Consider the following 27576-nt stretch of genomic DNA (forward strand, 5'->3'; position numbering starts at 1 on the left):
CGTCCTGCTCATGTCTAACTTGAAAGGAACACTATACACCCATGAATACCCATGCCCGCAAAATGAAATATAGTTTTGTTTGTTGTAACGAGCATATGAAATATTCTTGTTCATAAGACTTGTTTGTGTGTGTGTGTGTTAGCAATAGATAAATTTGCATTTGGATCTGAGGATTTATAGTCAGATTTAATATCTTGTGATATTTTACATTACTACTAAGGATATGCGGAAACAGTATATTTTATGACTGTCAGGCATTTAAAGAGCTCCTGATTGCTATTTGTATTCTTTTAAAAAGGCATAATCAGTGCACTAATATAACACTAGGTGGCATTAGAAAACAAGTCACATTTACATTAACAGAAATCACACTTCTAGTGCAACTTAAAGAGAAGGCTAGAGGGTTATATTATAGCCTACACATCGACTTGGTAGGAATACCTTAGATGAATACTACTGAGATTTCAATGATCATAAGGAAAATAAGAGACAGAGCCAATACAGGGAATAATCAAACCTCATTAAGAATTTTGTTATTTTAAAAAGTACCCATATAGGGCCTTAACTAGTGGCACAACAGGTTAAAGCATAGCACTATGAAGCTGCCTGCAGCCACTGCAGCACGAGTTAGATCCCCAGTCAGGGAGCTGACCCACATGGTGTGGCAAACCTCTCCTGACGCGCCTGCTGCTCCCCTCAGCAGTGGATTTCATTCGATTTGCCTGTTCTGCTTCCCATTCTGTCTCAATGAATCCTCTCACCACAACCCCTCCTCCCCCCGCCTGTATCACATTTCTTGTGTGCATAAATAAATAAATCTTTAAAAAAGAAAAATATGTACCCTTAAGTTTGAATTAAGTCTGGTATTCTTTGAAACACATGTAACATATTTAAGCAAACTTGTTATACTTTTGTTCCTTGAGGATAAAAACTAAACTCATAAAACATCTCAGGACTTCTGCTAGTAGTTTTCAAGATGTTCTTTATTGCCTCCCTACCTCATCTTCACCGAGGAAACTCCTACTCTTTACACCTTAGAGGTTAACTCTGTTAGGAAATCTTGCCTGCCTACACCCCAACTCCTAGATCGAACATAAGCTTCTCTGTGCTCCCAAGAGACCCTCTTCTAGATTTCTAGTACATATTTTGAAATTTTTTCTTAATTTTTTGTCACTTATGAATGGGAACCCTGACTGCCCTCACCTTATATTAGGATTCATCAGATGAATAGAATGTCTGTGGTGTGTATATCTGTCTGTCCTTGTATGAAGAGGAAAACAGAGACACAGAAAGTTTGGAAGCAGAGTTTCCTTCTCTGTGAGGGGTAATGGGGCCTGTCCTTTTCTTTTGACCTTGCACTGCTTGTATAAGGCCCACACACATTATAGAGGATAATCTGCTCAGTCTGCTGATTTAAATGTTAATCTAATGTAAAAAAAAAGCCTTAGGAATATCACAACATGCTTGACCAAATGGCAGGATATCATGGTATAACTAAGTAGGTATGTAAAATTAACCATCACATCCCTTTAATTACATGGAATCATATGAGTAAGTGGGAGTTGAATATTTGTAGTATGAAAACAATATGATTCTTTTCCTTATAATTATCTCTTAATGAGATCATGATAATGGTGAATGGAAGTTCTTATTTAAAAAAATGTAAGGATGAGCTAAATATACAGTGTACTACATTTCACATTATTTAGTGTAGGTTCTTATTTAATCCTTACCAAGAATCTTATGAGTTAAGTATTTTCAACCATGATTTCTTCAATGTTTCTTCTTCTGCCAGTCCTCATGAAATTCCAATTATGTATCACACAGATTGATAATATCTGACCGGTCTCTGAAAACTTGGTACTTTTTTCCTTTGGTTTGCAAAATTAATATTGTCCTTTCTTCAAATTCAATTATTCTTTTTTTCTGCCATTTCAAATATGCAAGCAATCCCATATATAAAATTTTTATTTCAGTTACTTTTCTTATCCGTTCTAGATTTCCAGTTTCTTCTTTTTTCTATTTCACCATTGAGACGCTTTATCTGTGTACCCTTTAGTACCATGTTTCCTTTAATTCTTTTTACATATTTATAATCACTCATTTGAAGTATTTTCCTTGTAAATTGCAATACCTGAACACACTCAGAGACAGTGGCTATTGAATACTTTTTTTCCTGAGTGTGGGTCAGGATATTTCTTTTCCTTGTAGATCTTGGAATTGTGGGTAAAAAGTTTGCTTGTGTATATGGTATATTATAGCTATTTTAGAATTTATTTATAAGGATTATTGTTACGTAGTTAACTTGCCTGGACTCAAACTGAAAAATCTATTGCCTCTGCAGGGTGAAGCAGCAATTGCTTCTGCTCCATTGTTGTTGTGTTTTTGTGTGCTTATTTTATTTTATTTTATTTTTGCTTCTAGCACTTTTTTAAAGTCTAGCTCTCTAGAGGGTGGAGGCAAAGGAATATGGTTGCTTGGTGCCTGCCAACTTGCTTATGCATTGATGATTTGGAAAGAATTTATACTCAAATTTTGGTATTTGTTTCTGAGTTTATCAGCTCCGTTCCCAGTTGCTTTGCTAGCCCTGCATTCTGCTGTCTTGTATATCAAGCAAGTCTTATATCTGCTTACTGTTACCCAAACTGGGTATATTATCAAGAAATGTACAGTGTGTCTTTCAGGTAAATTTCCATAATAGTTACTTCCGGTGAAGGCCCCCAATGATGATTTCATCCTAATAGTCATGTCTCTTTGTAGTTCTCCAACAAGTAGGGCTGGCCTTTGCCACAAACAGGGCATTGCAGAAATGACTGTGTCTTCCCTGGTTACCCTAAAATACACTGTAGCTTCTGCCTTGCTCTCCTTTGAACCACTCTTTCTGAAGGAAACCAGTTGCCTACCATAAGAACATGTAAGCAGCACTTTGGGCAGGACTTTGCAGCAAAGAACCTGTGTAAGGTAATAAATGTGGTGGTTGTAAACTGCTAAGTTTTCTGACAGTCATGTATAAGTAATTCCTCCTCTTCGAGTTTTTGGGTGCTTTTTTACTAGGCTCCCTGGGGCTAACCGTGATGATGGAAAGCACTCAGCTAGCCAGGGATTTGGGCAGTGTTCGTGCTCAAATTTTCAATCTTAACCCTTTGTGGATCTCTTCCAAAATGTCCCCTTTTAAATGCCCATTGGTTCAGCAGTCTGGCATTGCCCCCGTCAGTGGGGAAGGACAAAGTTGTCTTTGACTTTTAGGTGGTTAGGAAGCACCTTACACAAGAAAACCACTAATTTACCATTCTGGTCCAGTATGAGAAATCTTTCAAGATTGCTTGTAAGGTTCTGCCTGTCCTACGTCATTTCCAGTGCCTTTAAGTGGTTGCGTTCAGGTTTCAGTGACATACCATTGATTTAATGAAATACAAGTGGTCTTAATATTAAAGAGCTAAATATCTTAAATCTGTATGCCATTCTGAGTTTTTCTGCTATAAACTACCTCTTCATGTCTTTGACTTTGTATTGCTTTTTAGTGGTTTGATTGATATTACTGACATTAATCCCTTTTTAATTTTTATATTGTGAATTTTATTTTCAGTTGGTTCTTTATAACTTCATGTATACTAACTTATAAAGACATAATGGTTGGAATGAATGAGTGTATAAAGACATAATGGTTGGAATGAATGAGTGTATAAGTGAATCCAGAGGAAAATAGTATTCTCGGATCTACTGTTGTACTTTGAATAAGTCCAACTTTATCTCCTTGCTTTCATGTATTTCTCTATATTGGAAAAGTAAAATATGTACAAAACCATTGGAAATCTTGATTCAGATGGCTTTGACTTGGAAGCCTGGAGAACAGGAAGCATGATCCTTCCCTCAAATTCATTATTTATCTTACTGTTGAGATACTAACTGCAGGTCAGCTGTGAAGACATCTGCATCCAGTTTAATCATTTGGTCTGTTAGAGTCCATCCCACTAATACACATGTGCTCAACCAGACCCCACTGCCTTAAAGTTAACTGCTGTATGCCTTTTGTCCTCTAGCTATCTATTGGAGGTGCTTTGGCCCATGTCTTAGCAGTCTCTAAAATGCTGTGTATTCCTCATTATTGGGACAGCAGCCCACTTAGATGTAGGCTATGCTGGTGGTTCAGTCCAGGCCACACCGCTGTGCTTTATTTAGTCACTTCCCGCTGTTGTGGAAGAGCAACGAGACACTAGCACACTTAAGCCAACTCGTGAAAGCTTTGAAAACACAATCTCCCTCCCATCCTTGCAGCTGTGAAAAGAGGTTATGAGATAACTGCTGTTCAAGATTTATTATAGTCATTACATTCAACAGCTACAGTAGTTTTAGTGGTTCCTAAAATATACCAGCAGTTATTGTCTGATTACTTCTACAGATAAGTTAATTATAGGAGATTTCTGACTCTTATACAAGTCTGATTTAGAGAGAAGTTTAATTACAGCAATTTTAGTGATTTAAATAAGCTCAGCATATATTACCAGTCTCAGCAAGTGTAGTAGAGGTTTTTAGCTATGTTGAAATACACATTTGCTTTGTTTTTATTTTTCATTTCATGATTTTAACATACTGTAGTACAAGTGATAATTCAGAACACCTGTTTCCACCAGAGTGATTCTTCAGTCAAACACACCACAGGACAATAATAGCAAATTCTTTGTTATCATTAAAATCCCATTCTAATGCTTCCCATTGAGCACTCAACATTTTACAAAGCCAATTTCTGTAATGATTGTGACAACATGAGCTGGAAAGTAAAATTGGTTTCTTAAGGAAAAAGCCTCAGATATATTAGTGCTTTTTTAAATTAATGTTAGGATCTAAACATAGTTTTTAATTGATGGTCAGTGTGACCTTGTTCAAATCAGACCAGTTTCCTTTACTTTTGGTAAACACATTGCTTAATTGGTATAGCAGAGCAAATAAAATGAACATATTAGCTATGTAGGTCCAAGCCTTCAAAAAATGTGCCATAAAAGACAATGTTATTGGTAATTGTATATTCGTTTACTTAAAGAAGACTTTTTAATTTGGAGAATGCATTAATTTGAAAGTACATTACTGCAAATTATCTTAATCTGACTACAGAGCGCTCTTCCTCACAGCATTTTTCAATTCTTCTGCTATTATGTAGCATTGTACTGGCATTTACAGCAATAATCTGTGCCATATGTTTATATGCTTTTTACTTAAATATCAGAAATGTGTTGACAATATAAAAAGCATTAGTTATAATGAAAATAAATCAAACCCTTCCTGTGTTTCAGTTTGGGTGGTTTTATGACATTCTACTCAGGAAGCCAGTTTGTAACACCATGGAATGTCAGTCATGGTTTTCTTCTTTGCTCATGAATATGCTCTTTTTTTCCTCTCATGTACTCAGACCCCAATGCCTTTTGCTATTACTGAATCTAGTCAGCAATGACACCAAGCAGGGTTGGAATGACTGGAGCCCAAGTTCACAGACACCGTAGTATGGGACAGAAAACTAGGCACCAGTAACAGATGGCCTCCAAGTGTTCAAGAGGTGGACAGCAGATACATATATCTCAAAAAATCAGAAGCCACTGCCACTGCATTCAGGAGCAGACCATATGTAAAGCTGAAAGCAGGAGGTCATTTTCTGATACAGTATTTCCACAGAGCAGAGTAGCAGTGGGTTCCTCCAGGGCACTGTATACCACCATGCCCATCACCAGCCTGCTAGGCATGCTCAGGAGGTTGAAGGCAGGACATGAGGTTCACACAGAGTTGTCAACAACATTCATGCCCTATCAGCTACCGTGATGCTTTGGCTTAACCTTCCATTTCTTTTCCTCATCCTCCGTCTAGAACTTGTGGCTTTAGTACATGAAAATTAACTATTATTGGAACCAGTAATACATCCAAATAAACTGGATTTGATTCAGGCAACAGTGTACAGTAATCACTTCTGGGAGCTTTCAGAAAACACCCTGCAACCTAACACCGACTATTCTGACTTCATATCTCGGCACAGCGATTCTAATATACAGTGACAGTTGGGAAGTGTTGCATAAGGTGTGACTGCTGAACACAGTCTGTTCTGTGTGTACAGCAGGTCACTTATTGTTGATGAAAAATCTGCTAATTTTAAAAGAAGTTACATTATCTGAGGACCTGTTTTCTTTGTAGGTCATTTAGCTTAAAGTCCAAGTTTCCAAGAGCCTGTTTGAGGACTTTCTTTTAGGAACATCTTAAAAGTTTTTTACTTGTTCTACCTGGTTCAGATATCACCACTTGAAAATATTTGAATCCCAACTAAAGGGGCCCTATTTTAAAATATAAATACAACAGAATGAGTGTAACTGAAGCTATAGTGTGTAAAGAACCCTCAATTTATTAAAACAGCTGTCTTAAAGTACCTAAGTCCCCAAAGGATAGGCAGACCTAGCTACATTGTATGCCTAAGGAAACTTGACCACCTTCTCATCGTCTTGGTAGGACCATGCACAGAGATAGGGAGCTGTCCAGTACTGAATCTGGCTGTCGACCCATTTCCTCTTTTCACAACCCAATTTCTGTCTTATCTGCAAACTGTTATCACCTTGTATGGGTCCATGTCTTTGCCAAACCTCAAAATTTTGAATAAGGATTAAGAATAACAGTAACAAATTCTTAGCTTCTTTCTACTCATGCTCAAACTTCAGGTGTTAAAGAAATGAAAATTGCCAATGTCATCAGTAATTCCATAGGCCAAGCCTTTCTGCTACTATTAGTTACTGCATTGATGCCAGCAAATGTTGGGAGTGAGGTAAACCTTCAGCAACCCTGCAAATATATCTGCTGCCCAGGAAGGGCTGCCCTAGAAGGACTGTGACTGTCATTCTGGCCTTTAAGTTGGAGAAATTCTTCTCTTGTGTTTATACTATCTTTGTCTTCCTGCTGTCCTCTCTGTCAACCTTGTTGCAGCAATAAGGGAAAAAAGTGCTCTCCTTGGGATTTTTGTTCTTTAGCTGTTAGATACAACTAATTTGTACATTTAATAATTTATGTGGATTACAAAGTATCTGATGACCTAGGACATATTATTTTCTGAAGATATATTCCTACATGGGATGAAGAAGTTTGGGGAAAATATAAACCTAATTGCATTTCATTGCATTGATGCACTTTTTGCCTGCTCCTGATGTGGCCTCTTAATGGATCACTACCATAGACTCCTTCCTTGGTTGCCAGGGAGAACTTTTTATAAAATATCTATTCATTAAAGTAACAATAGCATATCACTGACGTGGCTAAGGACATCTATTTCATACTTTTATTATTCTCTACTGGAGACATCAATTATTGAAGGTAAATATGCAACAACTTACATGCACATTCTAAACTCACTTCACATCCGAAGTGTATTTGCCCATTTGACTATGGTAGAATCAGAAAACATTGGGATTTTTGCCTTTGGATCAAGTTTTCAGAAATCAGCACAAGTGGGTAAAGGGAGTAAGAGAATGAATTACATGTATCCTGACACAGTTTCTTTCACAGGGGATTTGCTTGTATTAGGTGAAGGTATAGACTTTTGTGCCAAGTTCTGGGACTTCAGCTTCCCCTTTGTATGTTGACTCTTCTTAAAGAATGAAGGTGGGAGTTGGAAAAATGAACAATGCCTTCTAGATAAGAGGGATGATTCATTCATTTAACATATTTCAGCTTTCTCTGCGGTGTTCTCTGAAGTACCCTGCCATCAAGGCAAATAAAAATCTACATTATAAGGAGGCAGAGGGTATCAGCAAAATGCTGTGGGAGCATCAGGAGATGTTAACTCACTGCTAGAAGGAAATGGAGAACATGACGTCTCCAGGTAGGGATGCCATTTGAGGTGACCTCCGATAGGGAGCAAGGACTGGAGCCCTGCAGTTCTCTTTGCATAGAGCTGTGATTCCAGAGATGTAATTATGTTCATGGTGGGGGTGATGGGTTCATAGGAAAATCAGTTTGTAGGAATTTCTACGTACAGATGGCTCATCTTTTGTCCAAGATGGGCTTTGTGGAACATGCTTTAAATTAATCTTGTCTTGAAATTCATGTCACCATCACTTGTGGGGAAACTTGTCATAATTTATGTCTAATACCCAGTGTCTTTTACTTTTTCTCTCAGATTAATCAATACCATAGATGGAATCTATAATTGTTTATTCCTTTCCTATATCACATAATAGATTTAATATGAGCCAGCCTCTAGGACTCTGTATAATTTATCTGGAGCCTTTGCATCTAGTTAGCTGCCCTGATTATAATACCAAATGAATGCGCTCAGGTTGTTCAGAGCACACTCACAACTAAACTTGAAATAAAGATGGATGAAATCTAGTTATACAGCATGATGCTGTTAATTGATATCCTTTACATAAAAGTCAAGGTTTGATAAAGGTGTATTTCAGGTAATAACCTTGATTTTTATGCTTCATTGAAATTTGACTCCTCTCCCCCAAGGATCACTGGCTTCTTTGTGCATTTGTACCACCATATTAGTGATGTTATTACTAATGTCATTCAGCTAGTCATAGGGTGGAAGGAGCATTAATTGCAAATTATAGCTTCAACATAAAACCAATGAACTTGGGTGAGCTTTTTATTTCTGTACCTTGTCACTGTGATTCATATTGCATCTTGCTTTTTAACTGCTGCCATGAACCCCATGTGCCTGTCTCTGCACTATTTTCTTTCCTGGCACTTACAGGCAGTTACAGCCAAGCAGTATAGAGCCCAGCAGGGTATGTGTTGTCCTGCCATTAATTGCAGACCTCTGTGCTGGTGAGGAGGGAGACAGTGGCAGACAGTCATTTGCCCCCTGAGAAGTATGGTAATAGCTCACCAGTACCCTTTCTGGAATGTTTTCCTGTAATAATAAAACACAAGTGAAGAGACGTGTTAGAAAAAAATTGAGGAATCCTCTAAAATTGCCTTTTCGATTAATAATATCAAACCTACTAAGTACATTTTGATCAAGTGACATCACATGAGTAAAGAGATGATAGAAAATATCATTGAAATAATAAAGAAAATATTCACAGAAGGAAAGAAAAGTGGAGTGGAACCAGTGGTAGGAAATAAACCTACCAGGACAAGACACACCATCACCACATGGTGTTTCCTTCCCTGCTCATGCACCTTAGACTGAGCTGTTGGTTTGTTTCAAGATGAAAATGTATAACTGAAGATGATGTTTGCATTTGAGGCCCATAATAACTCGCCAGGAAATTTGGAGATAGGAGTATCATTTGTCCTGTATCAACCTTGGAAGGTCACTATGATTTTTTTTTTCTTTCCTTCTGTGAATATTTTCTTCATTATTTCAAACATATTTTCTTTCCATACTCCCCTTACTCATGTGAAGTCACCTGATCAAAAACTAGAACAGTGGTGCAATTCAATGGTGAAAGTGGTCTGTAAAAGCAGTCCATTACCAGGAATTTTAATTTTTCTTTTACCAATTCTTATTTGCCATTTCATTTTAAACTTATCTACGGGGTTACAACTGAGATGAAAAAATGCACAAAATGAAGACTGATATAAAAATAGTAATAATTTTAAACTTCTTACTTGCTATTGAATCTTGAATAAATCTCTTGGAGCTTCTCTTGTTCTTTGTGCAAAATATGGAGTTGACTATCTGCCATCCTGCACTTTTTATGTGGAAATGAATGACCATTTCACTTTGACACTGATGTGGTACTCAGTGGATATCAACTATTATCATTATTCACCCTCTGTTCATTATTTTATATAAAATTTATGTTATTCCTAAATCCAGATTGATGGATTTATTTGTATATGTTTCTTTTCTCTGAAGCTCTTGATGAATTTGATAAAGTTGATTTTTACAACATTCCAAGATATTTAATGTCTTAAGTGCAAGTGGAGAATACTTACTCTTTAGGGATATTTCTCTGGAAAGTGTATGTATGTGGAAAACTAACATTTACAAGCTGAATACTATGTGGGCATAATGGAGAGCTATTTGAGAAATGCTTGTAGTGGCATCTCATTAAAAAGTAAGTTATGCTTTCCTTCTACCTTGGGTGTGAAAGCTTTATTAACATTGAGTTTAAAAACAGCTAACAAAAAAGACTAAATGCTTAAGGGACTTATTACAAAACTCAATAGTGCCATTAATTTTCATGTATGGTTTAAATTGCTGGGGTAATATAATGTATTCAGCAAAGAAGCAAGTTTCTGCTTCCTCCCCTGAGTCTGCTTGATTGTGCTATTGGAATCTCATTCTTTAATTAAACTTATCCAAGGATAGGATCAGCTAAAGTGTTTACTATATAAATAGTTTTCATTCCCAGTGTGCAAGTTTTAAACGCTGGTAAAAAGAATTTGCCATCTGTTAAAAACCAAAACATGTGGTGTGCCATTGCATAAAAATAAACTGCGCATTATTCATAAAAATAATCAGAACATATATCATCTCTTTTGGACTGACAATCATCTGTGATGTTTTTAAATGTTACTACCTTCTTTTGTAATGCATTAGGTTAAAAAATCATAATCTCTAAATGTAATGAAATAATATATGTATTGTTATGCAAATGAAAATAGATTTTTCTGAAATAATATGTGTATTGTTATGCAAATGAAACTAGATTTTTCTGAATGTAAATTTTCCTGGTGTGAAATTGTAGCTTACTTTGTCCCTGATATTTTCAAATTGAATTCTCTCTAAGCATTTTATTTTCAAGGTGGCAGGAATTCACTCTTCTGTGGACTTCGTGTCCTCAGCACTGAGACATCTTCCCCTCTGAAGGAAATCACTTCCTGCTCTGCCTTTCTACTTGTGTGTACTCATGACAAGAACCTACCCAGACATAAGTTGTTTGGGGCCCCTCCTTAAAACCAGCAGTAATTCCATGCTACCATAGAACAAAGTCAAAATTGCTCAAAGAATGCCATAATGTGGCAGCTTTGTAGCCAGACTCACTGTTCTCAACCCAAAACCCTATGAAATCACACCAGTCTTTTCTTGGAACTTGCCTCTCTCATATTTCTATTTCCACACTTCCCTGTATTTTGAAGTTTTCCCTGTCTCTACCTCATCCCAGATTAGATCTCTGTTTCAGGACCCACCATATTTCTCCTTAATACTTACATATTATTCAATCAGAAGTAATGTCTTGTTTCTTTGTGTCCCCAAAGTGTTTTGTTATTCTTATTTTGCCTCATAATTTTCAACCTTTTATTATAGTCATAAGCGTACTTTATTTTTACTTTGTAATGTCTAACTTATTAGAGGATAGAGTCTTGTCTAGTCCCTTTAATCTGCTAGAACAAGAATACCATAACTGGAGGGCCTAGTGGAAGTGTGTTTTCCACAGATGTGGAGGCTACAGAACCCAGCATCAGAGAGCTTATGTGTTGGGAATCTGGTTCATAGATGGCACCTTCTTGCTTTGTCCTTACAGGGTGAAGGGACTAGGGACCTCTGCATTCTTTTTTTTTTTTTTTTAAAGATTTATTTATTTTTGCACACAGAGCTGGGTACAGGCCAGCGGTGCAGTGGTGGTGAGAGGATTCACCAGAGACAGAGTGGGGAGCAGAACAGGTGAACTGACGAAATACACTGCTGAGGGGAGCAGCAGCCTGGTCAGGAGAGGTCTGCCGCACCATGTGGGTCACTTCCAGGGCGGGGATTGAACTCATGCTGAAGTGGCTTTAGCTTCTTATTGCTGTGCTTTAACCTGCTGTGCCACCAGGGCGGGTCCTCTCTTCATTCTTTTTATAAAGCATGAATCATATTCATGAGGTCTCTTCCCTCATGACCTAATCATCTCCTACTGAGTTACACTATTACCTTGGGGGTTAGAATTTTTTTTTTAAGATTTATTTAATTTTATGTAGAAGAGCTGGAATTCAGGCCATGGGTGTGGGGTAGAGTAGAGGGGGAGAGAAAGGGAAGAAGATTCACCAGAGACAGAATAGGAAGCAGAATAGGCAGATATACTGAAATATATTGCTGAGAGGAGCAGCAGGCGAGACAGGAGAGGTCTGCTGTGCCATGTGGGCCAGTTCCTTGGCCAGGTATCAAACTCATGCTGCAGTGGCTGATGATAGTTCCATAGTCAGCACTTTAACCCCTTGCACCACCAGGGAGGGCCCTAGGGATTAGAACTTCAACACAGGAGTTTGATGGTTATATGTGTGGGAGGGGAGAAGGGACAACACACTCAATTTCTAGCATGTTAATATTCTATTCATTTTGTGTATTAGCTGTTATAAATCCTCATGAAATATTGCCTAAACTTTTCTCTCTAAGGATCTTATTGTATATAATATTTTTGGACCATGGTTGATCATAGACAACTGAAGCCATACAAAGCAAATTGATGGATATGAGTTGCAAATACTTTGTTCTGGCCTCTAGCTTATCTTTTTTATTTTCTTAATAGTAAGTTTTGAAAGTATTTTCATTTTAACTAATTCCCATTTGTTCTTTTTCTAAATGCTTTTCCATAAAGGACATGCTTAAGAGAATTTTGTCTACTCAAGATCACAAAGATATGTTCTGTTACGATTTTTTTTTTCTGTAAGTATTATAGTTTTAGATTGATGACAGTGAAGGGAAAACTGGGTACACACCCAGACTTTCAGTTTTGATCCCTGAGCTGGTTTTGAAAATAGACCAAGTCCAAGATACCTCTGGCATCAATCGAGCCTTGGAAACAGCTGGTTTGGACCAATCAGCTTTGAAAAGTAGGTTTCCTAGAGAGGTATATAAGCTGTAGCGTCAAAGAGGCTTGAGTCAGCTGGAGAGCGAGGCTTGATTCAGCTTGGAAGAAGCTTAAGAAAGAGATTTTGGCTACAGGAGAAACTCTCACAGGTTTTCCCTTCCTTCAGCTGCTTTCATTGGGAATACCTATGGCATATGCCTGGCACCTCTGAAGAGCTGTCCACTACAATACCTGGAACTGACCATCCAGGCTGTCTGACTGCTGCTATGCTGGTGTGTAGCCTCCACAGCACCTGTGACTACCCCAGCTGCCACAGTTTACATGGATCCTGGTCCATCCCTTACTTGTGTGGTACCAGTTCCAGGCTCTTATCAGAGGGAGAACACTATCTTGCACAAACAGCTTTTGCTTTCGACTACTGGACACTTTGGACACTATTTGGAGTAGACAGCTGGTAAGGATGTGCAGAAAACCTACTGCTGGTGCAGTAGGTTAGAGCATAGTGATGTGAAGTTATCCACAGCTGTTATAGCACGAGTTTGACCCTTGTCCAGGGAGGTGACCCACATGGCACAGCAGACCTCTCCTCTCTTGTCCCCTGCTCCCTCAGCAGTATGTTTCAGTAGATCTGCCTCTCTGATTCTGATTCTGGTGAATCTCTTACCCGCTTCCACCCCCTGCACCTCTGAGCTATACCCCAGTTCTTATGCGCATAAATAAATAAATCTTATAAGAAAAAAAAAGAACAAGAAACACCCATCCACTATTGGTGGAAATGCAAGTTGAGACAGCCTCAATGGAAAACGGTATGGAGATTTCTTAAAATAAAAATGGAAATTCCATATGATCCAGCAGTACATCTTCTAGGTATTTGAACTCCAAATTTGAAAACGAATGTGAAAAGACTTAAGTACATCTGTGTACATAGCAGCACTGGCCACATTGCCATGGAACCAATCAAAGTAGCTATTGACAGATGAATGGATGACGAGATTGTGGGATATATACTCAATGGGTTACTACACAGCTATTAAAAATGATGAAATAATGGTACAAAATGATGAACTTCAAGGTGATTGTGTTAAGTGAAATATATTAGTAAGTGAAAGAGATATCAAACAGTTTCACCCATTTGTGGAATATAAATATGGACAAAATGTGGGGGACATTTCCTGGGCTTAATGAAAGAATTTTTCCAGTTCTTAGAGGAACAGGGAAGAGGAAAGGGAGAAGGGTGAGGGGAAAGGGGATAGATGGGGTATGACACAGGTGGCTTGGTGGAGAGAGAATAGGACATGTACACATGTGGAAGAGTAAAAAAATGTAACCTCAGAATTAAAATAATGAAAAAATGATCAGCTTCAATGATGACAACATTTATCAAATACATTGATGCTGTTGCTATTTGAGCAGTTATAAAATAACAATAGACTATGCCTGAATTATTCTTTCAAATCATATCTAGTCATCTTTAGGTAAGTCAGATGTTGCAGAGCTAAATTAACACTAGCTCTTTTGTTTTAGTATAGCTTCGCGTTCTGCCTTCCCCACCCCTTCCTTCCCCATCACCTAGTGCCACCCACCCTCCAGGATTTTTATCTGATGGTAATTGGGAATGTCTGTCTTCTTTCAAGTATCCATAATAATACTGATATACAGCCAGACATGGGAGTTGTTGTTTTATTTGACACTACTGGAAAGTCAGTATTTCATAGAAACATTTAAAGATTACTTATCTTTAAGCACCGTTGAAACAAAATTAACAATATTTAGTAGATACTTTTCTAAAAAAATTTTGACATCTTTTCTAGAAATTGTCCACTGCACATACTTTAGCTTCCCTTGGTGATTGAAGCCTGTAATATCCCTTTTAATGAAAACTAGCTTTTGTATTAGACAGTGGTACCTTTTGAGACTGGTTAAGTACATAAAACTGCTGTCCACCTCTTCAGAATTTGCGATCCATATCACAACACTTTTTGAGCAGGATTCACTTTTTTTTTCTTCAAAGATTTATTTATGCATACAGAGCTGGGGTATAGGCCAGAGATGCAGGGGCGGTGAGAGGATTCACCAGAGACAGAGTGGGGCGCAGAACAGGCCGACTGACAAAGTACACTGCTGAAGGGCGCAGCGTGTGGCTCAAGAGAGGTCTGCCAGACATGTGGGTCACCTCCGGGGCGGGGTATCAAATTCCCACTGAAGCAGCTATGGCGAGTTTGCAGTGCTGCGTTGTGCCACCAGGTAGGGCCCAGGATTCACTTTTTGACAAGGTGTTTTTTTCCTGTATTCCTTCCATTTTCTCAGCCTTTACTTCTTGCTGTTCTGTGTACCCTCATTCCCTCTTAATTTATAGTAAGTTAAGGTCTAGGAACCAGAAGACCAAGACTGTTAGAATTTCATTTAAAATAAAATTGGGAGAGGTGGCTTTTCTCTCATGGAACTGCACATGGAGATGACATTCACAGTGTCTGAAGCAGCTGTTGCTAAGCCTGTGGGCCGCCTTGGCACTGAAGGGGTTTCTGTTATGTATAGAAAACACATCATTTAGCGTCAGTGAAATTTCTAATTTAACATATGGGGTCACATCTGTTAAAGGATTATTACTCTAGAAGGGAAGTGATGTATAATTTATTAAAATAACCCTACGGGGAGACAGCCAACTACATTTAATAAACTGGAATACTTGCTGGTGCCATCGAATGCTCCCAACTGAATCTTCCATTATTTCAATAGAGGGGCCAGATGAAAACAATTGCCCTTTATATAATGTTTACTGTGTCGTATTAGTTAGTGTCTCTCGGCTGAAAAATATTTATGTTAACGCTTTGGTTTGAGCCTTTGAATATTGAGCTCCTGCTGGTATGTAGTTGATATTTAATTCTGAGGAGAACAGAAGTCCATTATTTCTCAGCTGTAGGAGGCAAAAGAAGGGAAGGGGCTCACACCACTCTTCCCCTCCCTCACCCCCCCAATCTGCAGTAACGGCTGGTAGGTAAGAAAATCTCCCCAGAGTTGTCCCACTTTCCCTCTTCTCCCGGTAATGTGTCCCTGTGAGGGTCTATAACATTAGAAGGAGTAGCCTCAAAAGGGGTTCTTTTTGGATCAAACACATTAATTTTCCTTTCTCAGTGTTAACACAAAGACTCCTGCTAGTAGCACTTCCACAGTTGTCTGCTGATTGGGTCTCTCAACACCAAATAACACGATTCTCTCTATATATAATAGTAGAGATTTATTTCTAACCCCACTGTGGCCCATCACAATAGAATACCCTGCACAATTCTCACTTTTAAATGAAAGAGAAGAGAATTGAGGACTCCTACCCACGTCCCCCTCCTGAGCCCTGGAAGAACCCGGGTAGTTACAGGCTTGCTTCTTCCCGCCCAGCAGAAAAAACTTCATCAAAAATCCTAGTTCTCAGAGCTTGAAGTGTGAATGCTTTGGCCTGTTGTTTTGTGTTCTTTTTTTGTCACTTTCTTTAATGTTGAGGTTTATTTCACTGCCTGACAAATTCAGAAATTTGTTACTATTGAAATCTAGCGTTGATTTTAAAAAGAAAAGCAAAAATAACTGCCAGTTCTAGTATCAGAAAATTAAAATAGGTACTAGGTCTGCTCGGGTTAACTTGGGTTACCTTGGATGATGATGTAATAAGAGATCACACCATTTCAGCTTCGGGCTGTATCTCAGATGTAAAGCACTTTGTTTTCAGTATTTTATTTTGCTCTTTTCCTTTGGTTAAACATTTTGGTTTTTAGATTATTTTTCATCAGACTTCATCTATGGATACCTGTAACAAAGAGCAGACTCTCATAATTTGAATGGCCTGTCTTGGAAAACTCTGTAGGGTTTGGGAAGCTAGGGAAGTATAGTGGAGCCTCATTTGTCTAATGTTGACTCAGGAATTATAAACTGAGTGTCAGGTATTTTGTAGCAAAATTATTAGTTGCTTAAAAATCTCCACCATGGAAATGTTTGACTGTACAGAAAATCTTATATCTTAAAAAAAATTACTCAAATATTTAAAAAAAAAAAAGCTCAAATATTTACTATTAAGGTGTGATAGACATTTAAAGAGTAAATGAGTGAAGATAGAGTATTATAGGTGGAAATCATGCTTAATTCCTACATGCCATTTTAGGTTTGGTAGGTGGGGGTTACATCCTTGTTCCCACACGCTGTGTCTTGGGATCTTCCAACTAAGCTAAGGTGTCTCTGGGTGATGCATTTTGAGACACACAATGAAGGGAACTTGCTATGGTTATTTAACTGCTTTCATCCTTTGAGACAAGTAATGTGAACATTTACTTTCTGTGCACAACCTAATTCTACAAGCTAAATCTAACTCTACTCTGTCTTCATTCCTAAAACCCTTAGCAACACCCAGTTTCTTACCTTTTGAACCAGATGCCAGACATACCTCAAAATGCCCAAAAGCTCAGATATTGGCACCTGCAGTCCAAACAACCCCGAGCGCCAGTCTTGGCTCCTGCATTTATGGTTTTCACAGCGTGGTGAGTCACACGTCTCACGGAGTACATGCTCAATAAATGTCAACTATTATTATCGACAAATAATTTGTTAAGGCATGAAGCAGTGACTCAGAACATAAAACAAGCTTCTTTGTAAAGGTTTTATGTTCTAAATTAGCTGAACCTTGCAGACCTAGAGTTTCCGGTTGGTTGAATCTAGTACTCTGCTATTTATGTTATAAATTGCTAAGCTACTGAAAAGCATAAATACAATAAGACACATAAGATAAATATTAATCTCTAGAAAATCTGCAGTGGTATATGTCTTGTCATATACCTTGTTTAATTTTCTAATGTTTCTCCTTTGGTTTCTCTGTTGCCCATTGACACTTTACGATTAAATCTTCTTTATAAAGCAAACTAATCTTATTTCATTCTCTATCTTGGTTGCTTATAATTTTCTGGGTTTTTTTTCTTTCTTTTTTACACAGCTGATATGCCTAAGTTACAAATTGACATTGCCCAGTGCCTACTAGAATGCCTTCATTCGTTTATTCTTTCATGTGTGCATATGTTCAAAAGGATTTGTTGAGGGCTTTTCATAGGGTGACCCATGTGTTCAATGCTGGAAATAAGTTATGAGTAAAACACAGTTTGTTTCTCATAGACATAATAATCCTGTAAGTGGGTAGGGGGATGAGTACATACAGTACATGCAGCCAACTTAGCAAAGCCTGAGTCTGCTATTTCTAGAAACAAAATGTAACATGAGCACAGAAGAGAAATGTCAGCTTTTTTGGCTTGGAAATATCTTTGTTGACTTGATAGAGGAAACGGCATGTAGGTTGGATCTTGAAAGTTGTAAGAGTATTCTTTAGTAGAAATAGAGGGAAGGATTTTCCAAACACTCTTCCCCCCACCAAGATACCATGAGTCCCAGAAGTGTTAAAGTGCATGTCACATATGAGAGACTGCAGGAAGATCATGCTTTACAGTTAGTGAACATGATATGAAAATGGATAGTAGGGGTCATTTTGTGGAAAAGCAGCAAATCTGGTTCAAGGAAAGACAGCTGTGAACATCTTGAGATATGTATGTGTGTTAACATATGTTGTTGTTGTTTTTTCTCTTGAATAAACAGCATTTCAGGTGAGATATAGAAATTTTCATTCCCTGTTTCTACCTCACACTCTCAGAGTAAACTTAAAGTATGACCCTTCACCATATACAATTGTGTTAAAAACAGAATGGCAGCCCTGGGCAGGAGCAGATGGGATGACCCTCCACAAGGGCATCCAGAATCCCTCGAGGGAGTCACCTGTCCACTCTTGCAGTTTTCCAAGGTCCAATTCTTGCTATATATTGTGTCCTGTATAGATACTTGTATGTCCTAAGCTTACATACTCCTTCAATATGCTTTTCTTGTGATGAATATAACTTCTCCTGGCTCTTGAAGCAAATTCACCACTAGTAAGGCACATATCCACTGATGTGAGGAGAAAACAAGTCAGTGTCCAGGGATCCTGAGCAACATCTCAGCCTTCAGCTTTCTGAAATTCTGAGAAATCCAGGTTCCCATCATATTCACCTGAACTACACTGAGCCCTCACATCTAAGCAGGAAGAAAGTTTTAGCCTTTTGCTTACAAGGAAGATAACTAAAGATAAAAGTGCAGGCCCCAAATTTTGATTGAGTTGCAAAGTAATTACCATTCTCTGTCCAGAATGCTGCCTCTATCTGAATACAGCAAGCTCTCAGTTTCCCCCAGAAGCATTCCTTCCCACCTCCATATAATTACTGCCGCTCCTAGTTCACCCATATAGTTATCCTCATTGCACTGCAGGTTAATTAGCCATTTACAACGTTCTCCCAAATTTCCCCAAGACCATAACCTCCTTGCAGAAGGTTCTGTTGACTTTGTAGCACCTAGTACAATCCTTGAAACACGGTGACAGTCTAGCAAATACTTGCAAGAATGCAGAACTGGCGGACAAGGTTGATCTTTCCACTGTGTACAGACTCACACACTGAAGAACAACAGTGCTTTTGGGTCAATGGAGAGTAGTTCACATTTTTAAAAAGACATAAAAGTTACATGCTTGCAGGGTAGAGTGAATGTAAGACAGGGACAGTCAGGAACAGAGAGGGTACTTGGGATCTTACATAAGAAAAATATATAGGTGTCAAGAGCCTAGTTAGGGCTAGAAGAACATTATTTTCTCTTTTTTTGTACAGGAAGAAGTCTTATGCATGGTTGAGTTTGAATTACCTCCATATAGGTTTGGGAGGAGCAAGGGGAGAGTGAGATATGCTCAAAATCAGGTTTACTTTTTATTTTTAAAAGTATATTTCTTTGCCCAAATGTTTGTCACTGTTACACCTATAAAAAGAGACTTTAGTGAAAATCATTTGACTCATCTCTCATAACTTCTTTGGTAAGTCAGATGTTGAGTGTTTATATATTGCTGCATAGTATTCCATTCTGCTACACCATACATTGGCTCTCTAGTCACTAGTGGATGGATATTTGGGTTTTCCTACTTCTTAGCTGTTGTCAGCAATTCTTCAGTGAATATGCATTTTAGTCTCTATGGATGTGTGTAGGTAACTATGGACAGGATTCCAGGATGCACTGCAAGTAAGTTTTTATTTTGTATGTCCTGAGAATGCCAGGGTGTATGTTAAATAGTGGGGAGACACGGATGCATTGTTTCAGAAAGATCTGCAGGGCAGTCTAGAATGTGGGAGCAGACTGGAAGCAGAGAGACTGTTAAAAATGGTTGCTTTTCTATCTCTCTTATAATCGACATTGCTAGTTTTATTATTCTCTTCACTAGAAATGGTCTATGACATAGAATAACATAAAATTCTATGTCTGCATTTATTATGGTCAACTTCTTCCCCCTTTACATAATAAAAAAAATTCTTGTAGTTTAAATGGAGATAAAAGGGAGTGGACATTAATTTTTATGTAATCCAAATATACACTATAAATGGATTTTATGCTTTTAATTATCCTTTCATTTTCTTTCCCATTTTATTTGCTTGTAATGTCTCCACCATGGCATGGCATAGCAAGAGACTCAAGATTTGAAATGCAGCTGGTCTTTTTTGTCCTTTTTTATGATTTTGGAAAAGGGACGGTGATTTCTATAAAACATTTAGTAGAGTGTAGACAGTACCCATTTCAAAAATCAGGAAAATTCTAGTACCTTTTTTATCTACTTTGAAAGATTATTAAAATGATTGAAGTCAAGTGAAAATTAAAAGCACAGGATTTCCAACTGCAGAGACCACAGGAGACCAGCCCGAGCCAGTCGCTGTGCATAGGGAGACAGAGGCCCAAAAAAGCCTGAAGATTGTTCACCACGTCCCTTCACTAGCTGTAGCCAAAACCCAATATTCTTCTCACGAGAGCATGTGCCTCCTTAGAGAAAGAAGGAAGACATCTGTGTGTGTGTTTTTCACAGTTGGGGAAAATTGCCTTAGGCTTTTTATATATTTAAAAATAAAAGTAATCATGTTAGGACAAAACTGGAATTTCAAAAAGATGAGCCATAGTGGGAACTATTAGTGTATAAATATTAGTGTATATGAAAAAATGAGACCTAGTGATTTCTTCTAACTGATACTATGAGGTTTTTAAATACTGTCTTTTTTTTATTATATTGAAATATTTTGACACTAAGTTATTTATAGTATTGCTGTTTAACAAATGCATTATCTTACTATCCACTGTTTTGGATATCTTAAATTGCCAATAATTTTTTTTTCCTTATAAATTCATCTCATATTAACTTTATATCCCAGGAGAGATATTACAACAAGCTGACAAAGCTAGCTAGGAAGCCATCTACTCATGGGCCCACCAGACTGTACTGTTTTGCTTTCTCTTCTTTCATTCTGCTCATAGACTCTTCTATGAAACCAAAGTGAGCAATTGAGATGCTTAAGTCAGTGCTAACTCCCACCGCTATCGACTTGCATCTCAGTTAAGTGTCAATCATTTTCCATATGTATCTAACACATAATGATTTGCAGTTGAAAAATGCCTGTTATCAACCATTTTCTCAGTCTCTGCTTTAGACATTTGTATTTTTCAACAAGAGAAGGTCTGAGGGTTCTGGGAGGAGAGAGGAGAAAGTTGGAACAAATAAAAGAATAGTGATCTAAAAAATTCACAAGGACTGAGATGAAGGATGATCAAAGTTCTCATCAGCCTTCTTCTGATGAGAACTGAATTAAGGATGGGACTTAGAAGAACATGAATAATAAGTTTCCTAGTGTTGAACCCCACAATTAGACATACCCACCCGCTTTGCCAAGTAGAGCAGAACAGCCTAGTTTTCCCACATGAGAGCCTCTCCCTGAGAGACACATGATCAGCTCAGCCTTTGCCTCGAGGAGGAAGTGACAGGACTGAGCTACTCTGCTTGTGCCTTTTCCCAAATTCAGGAGCCACGTCACACCACCTCCCCTGTGGGAAGTGGCTAGTGGCCATGGACCTTCAGGAAACTTCCCTCCTTTTAGAAACCATAGTAGAAAATTGCTAGTACTAGTTCCTTCTGGAAATTCAGTGGCCCACCTGTGACATCAAATCCCAGTGGGTGTGAGGTTGAGAGAATATTTATACAACATGGTCATGGAGTCCCTGAATAACAAATACAGTAGTGAGTTTGTTCAATATTTGGCCAATTCTACAAGTTCCTTCTTTGCCCAGTTTTACTGGCCTTTTCTAACCAGGTTTGTGATTTGGAAAACTAGATAAATATGGCTCCATTCCCTAAAATAGGGGAAATAGGAAAATGAACAGTTTTGTGAGGAATAATAAACTCCATCTCTGATCGAGTAAGCTTGAACTATCTCTGTTATATTTATAAAGAAGGAGAAAATTCTTTTGGATTTATAGCTGTTGGGAAATGAAAGTGTTAAATCCCTTTTGGTGGGGCTAAAGGACTAATCCCAGAAGGCAAGGTCAAATAGGCTCCAGAGAGGAAAAAGAGGAGCCCTGAGAATAAGGGGGATAACTATGAGAAAGGAAACACAAAAGTGTGGAAAGGGGTCATTTCAGGAAGGTGGGAGGTAAAATCAGATGGCAGGAAAAGGATCAAAAGGACTTGCAGAGATGGTCAGAAGTAAGAGCTCTCCACTATGTAAGAGCTCTGGAGCTCTTACTAGGTACCAGATGTTGTGCTGTATAATACCAACAGTTCTAAAAAATGCCCCCTCCAACCTGGAAGGGATCGTGTTGAGTGAAATAAGCCAGAAAGAAAAGGAAAGATACCAGATGGTTTCACTCATAGCAGGAGTATAAAGGACCAGGGGAGAAAATAATAATAATAATAATACTGAACAACTATATACCAGAGACATTTTATGGGGGTCGAGTGGGGGATGGGACCAAAAATGGGAGGGGGATGTGCACTGGACTATGGTGATGGCACATGGGTGATTTGGTGATGGAAAGCTCACAGGGATTACAGCTGAGATGGGAAAAAGCACAAAATGATGTGAAAATAAGCTATTATATTATTTTTCTTAAATGAAAATAAAAAAAGAAATTGAAAAGACAAAAAAAAATGTTCCCTCCATTTTATTGATTAGCTAAATTAGAGTAAGATAAACCTAGAACCAGCTTAGATCACAGAACTGGGGTGGACAGCTGGGTCTTAGGCCCTGTCACCCGACTCCTAACCTCTGAGCATTTCTTCCTTCTAGAAGTCTTTGTTCACTTCTGTGGTTAAGTGAGGAAGCCAGAGCTCGGTGAGTTGAGCAGGAGCTCAAGAAAATGGGAAGGAGAAATGACTAATACAGGAAGGTAGGCAGGCTGAGGTTTGTCTTATTTATCAGGATTGTTTGCTTTAAGCTGCCAGTCACTGCAACATGATTAAATGTAGATGGATTTGAGGAATGTGGAAGGCAGACAGCAAGTGTGGTGGACAAGCTCACTTCAGAGGAGCCCTCCTCCTGGGTGACGAGATAGAACAGAGGCAATGAATTAGTAGGTTTAATGTCAGAACACTGTGGAAGTGCTCTTCTGATTGTCCTCATTTCTTCTACCTTCCCTGCCCCACCATTAGTTCCCTTCTCTACTGGAACTTCTGACTTAGCTGTCAGAGCTGCATCCACACTCTCCTATTGATTTTAGGCTTCCAGAGAGCACTGCATATCCATCCACTATACACGTTGCCAGGTGTGCAGGACACCCCCTCCCGTGCGGTCCACACGCCCACACACCCACACACACTTCATGCCCGGTAAGCATGAATGCATTCAGTTTAATCTGAGAGGTGCTACTGTAGGAACTTGAAGTTTGGAAAGGGACTGAGTGTCCGTGGGATTGTAATGAGAGGCATATGGGAAAGAGCACAAGAGGGAAATATTCTGCAGAGTGTTGTGGGCCGCAGGGGGAAGACAGCAAGAGGGAGCCAGAGGAGGCGGGGAACTGAGCGCTTGTGTGAGAGGTGTCTGGAGACACTATAAGGAGTATGGTTTTGAGGTAGTTGTTGAAGAACGGGTGTATTTTCAACTGTCCGAAAAATAGAAATAGGCTATTTTATTTAGAGAATTCACATGAGAAGTAGTGTGCAGCTTCCCTGGGAAAGATGGCACTTCACTGGGAGTGTGGAGTAGAGCGGAAGTGGCTAGGTCCATGATGCCATGGAAAGACCTTCATGTCAGGCTGAAAAATCCTGTTTTATTCCATTCCCTTGAGAGTAATTTTGTTTTATTATCTTTATCTAATCAGAAACATAGCATACATTCGAAAGTTATTTTTAAATACTGTTTGTGGCTTAACCAAGAGTTTATCGTAAGAATTTAGAAATCCTGTCTACCAGGTTTCTTTCCAGAAACTAGGTCACTGTCCTGAGTTTTCCAGATACCAGTACAGCAGTCCTCCTTACCCACAAGGACAAGTTCCAAGACCCTCAGTAGTTTCCTGAAACCAGACAGGACACCAAACCCTGTATTTTCCTTATATATTTACTTCCTCCCCCACCCCCGTACATACATACCTATAATAAGGCTTTATTTATATATTAGCACTAGTAAGTGATTAATAATAATAATATTAATAGACAATCATAAAAATACACTACAATTAAAGTTATGTGAATGTTCTCTCTCTCAAAATATCTTCTTGTCCATAATATTTTTGGATTGTATTTTAGCATGGGTTACTAAAACCATGAAAAATAAAATCATGGATAACTGTGACTTGGCAGTTATGTTATAGGGAAGGGGTAAGGGCACCCGGGAACCCACAAATCTGTCCATTCTATGTTCAGTCATCTGCCACATGAAGACAAAATATACTCCAGTGCATAAGACCTTTATTGGAAAGAAATTTTAACATAATTCGTAGATAATAAAGAGAAGGGAAAGAATAGATAAAATATTTTCATTCAAAGCACCCTCGGTTACCCATCCCCTGAGGGATAAACGCCCAGCCAAACACTGTTGACCCAAAGCAGGACTGATGCCCAGTAGCTTGCTACAAATCTGAGACACCTTCTGGTGGGGAACCAGAGAAAAATGTGCAAAAAAAGCCAGGCGAGTCGGGAAGGAAAAGAGAAAAATCAAGATAAAAGCTGCCATTGTCAGCCTCCCCACAGGTCTCTCACCCACATCGCTGTCTCAAATGTCACCTTCCATGTCCTCGAAATCCCTGGTACAATCCGAAGGCCAAGAAACAAATGCAGCTTCTTCATGTCTCTTGCTCCATGTACCCCCTCTCCCTCCCTCCCTCCTCTCCTTCCTTCCTTTCTCTTTGCCAACCTTTCCTCCACCCTATTCAGCTCCACTTTTCTTTAGGTGGAGCAGCGACACTGGAAACCCCCTTTTCCTGGAGACCACCCTGTTATAGTTACAGACTTTGTCATATGGGCAAGTGGGAGGCTCAGGTTGTGGAGGGTGAGCCAGGAACCTGCTCTCACAGCTACAGGTTTGGGATCGACACTAACGTGCCCATTTTAAATCACTATCCTTAATAACTATTTTTTGACGAAAAAGTAAATAAACCCTCCTTTTTTTTCTTTCAGTTAAGAAAAAGAAGCCTAAGTTGCTAAATAAATTTGACAAGACTATTAAAGCTGAACTTGATGCTGCAGAAAAACTCCGTAAAAGGGTAAGTTTGGTGTTTTTGTTTTTCAGAGAAGTGTACAAAATGGGTTAGTTGTTGAATGAATCCAAACATTACTCTTCATTTGTTAAAAAAGAAATGTAAGAGAAACAACCTTTGAATAGAGTGGATTTTCCCCCAGGCACATCAGCATTTTCTGTGAAAAGAATTCAGCTATAATGGTCAAACAGAATAAAATATCCCTGCAGGCCAGCCAACAGGGAACCAACCCACTTACGTCAATTCTGGGCCTTTGGCTTTGGGCAGGTCATGTGACTGAGACTCTGTTTTTGTATTTTAAAAAATAAGAATAATAGACCTCCTACTTTCTAGTTGGGTTTTTATAAAAAGCAAATGAGAGTTTAAAAAACTGTCGACATTGTCAAGTGCCATATAACTAGAGGTTTTCATTTTATACTAGCTCAAAGAAAGAAAATAAAAGAGGTTGCTTGACTCCTCGGGTTTTTTATTCTTCTCACTTGGGGTTAACTTCATGGACATTACCAGAGTGACTTTTTAATTTTTTATTTTAAGATTTATTTATTTATGCATACAGACTGGGGTATAGGCCAGAGGTGCTGGGGTGGTGAGAGGATTCACTAGAGACGGAGTGGGGAACAGAACAGGCAGACTGACCAAGTACACTGCTGAGGGGAGCAGGTCAGGAGATGGTCAGGAGAGGTCTGCTGCGCCATATGGGTCAGCGCCCTGGCCGGGGATCAACTTATGACGCAGTAGCTGTGGATAGCTTCATAGTGCTGTGTTTTAATCTGTTGCGTCACAAGGGAGGGCCCTTGTTTTGCTTTGTCACCAGTTAAATTGAAATATTTGCATTTGTTTGTAAATATGACACAGTTTTTGCAAACAAATAATTAACCCTATAAGTTAAAGGTACTTGTCTTAATTTGGTCTGATCATCTAATAATTGAATCCAAAAATATTTATTGTAATGTATTTAATGACATCTTCATTTAATCATCTGCTTTTATTAATGGAGATTTCTCTTTTTCTATTCTGTATTTGAAGTTATTATTTGTGTAATGTATTTGTGTAATTAGTTTTCCTACGCATTTTTTTAAAATATGTAAACATTGAGTGTAAAAAAGGTAAAATGGACTATAAGGCCCAGTAGCAATAGCAACAGTGGGATAAGTATGTTCTTTGCAGTCATTTATTTGAAATTAACAACAGACAGGAAGGTCCTGTCACTAGCAGTGGGTAAAGTTCCAAATCCAAGGTCGGCTTACCCTCCTCTTCACTAGTCAATTAAAAAAAAAAAAAATAGTATTTCGCAGGCTACTACAGCAAAGTCAGTGTTCACTGCCTCTGAATTTAGCCACATGGGATGATTTCTGAGTCAGCCTTCTTTAACTTTATAAAATGAAGTGATCTCTGGTATGTGATAGGTTTTCACTTCATTTTAAAAAATGAAACAGGCCCTTTTCGGTCACCTTGTTTGTCATTCCTCACTGTCTGTGTCACAAGTGTCACATGTGAAGAAGTGCAGTGGGTGACCATTAGGGTAAATAACAATTGAGCCCGTTAGCTGCCTTAGTGCGGGAGTTTTCTGTAACTACAATGACTGGCAAAGAAGGGCTCAGTTATCAAGGGGTTGTTAGGTCAGAGGGCTGTAAAAATGCTGGCCCACTGGTGCCCTTGGAGTTCTGGGGTTCCTGCTGATCTGGAGTAGTGATGGTTTAAATGTTAAAAATCAACACAGGAATCAGACTGACTTCTTTGGGTCCTCTGTTATTATAGAAAAAAAATTTTGGTATTTCTGATATATTATTATGAAATTTTGTTTCTCTACAAGATAAATGTCAGAGAGCTACAAAATGGTGTTCCTTACAGGGTACCCTAAATCTTTAGCAGGAGAAAAAAGTGGCCACATAAGCAATTGTGGCTTTTGAAACAATAGGGAGCTGTGTTATGATCAGTACAGCTAAGTCTTTAAAGGTTGTTTTATACCTGGTATATTCAAATATACTGTGGCTGCCAGCCTGGCAGCAGAGTGAAGGCCTTGCTGGGCAGGTTAGAGGAGTCTGGCCTCAGTGCACATCCAGCTTCAAGTGCGCTGCTCCTTGGAAGTAGTTCATATTTTTGAATTTTTTTTTCTTTCCAAAAATGTATAGATCATATCATATGTCAATCACCTATTTTTAAAAAATAATACCAATGGGGCCCTCCCTGGTGGCGCAGCGGGTTAAAGCACTGCACTAAGAAACTAAAGAGCCGCTTCCGCATGAGTTCGATTCCCGCCTGCCCC

General features: G+C 38.6%; 1 protein-coding gene across 3 annotated transcripts in view; it reads left to right on the forward strand.

Annotated features, from left to right (window-relative positions):
- Positions 1 to 27576, forward strand: part of LOC101630357 (aspartyl/asparaginyl beta-hydroxylase) — a 195362-nt gene that overhangs the window by 92085 nt on the left and 75701 nt on the right. For all 3 annotated transcript variants that reach the window (XM_012722985.1, XM_012722984.1, XM_012722986.1), the window contains one exon: positions 25231 to 25316. In XM_012722985.1, coding sequence (XP_012578439.1) covers positions 25231 to 25316 — 86 coding nt within the window. The remainder of the gene's footprint in view (positions 1 to 25230; positions 25317 to 27576) is intronic.

This window comes from Condylura cristata, unplaced genomic scaffold (genome assembly GCF_000260355.1).
Source record: "Condylura cristata isolate star-nosed mole 26May11 unplaced genomic scaffold, ConCri1.0 scaffold00009, whole genome shotgun sequence".
In the NCBI taxonomy this organism is placed as follows: Eukaryota; Metazoa; Chordata; class Mammalia; order Eulipotyphla; family Talpidae; genus Condylura; species Condylura cristata.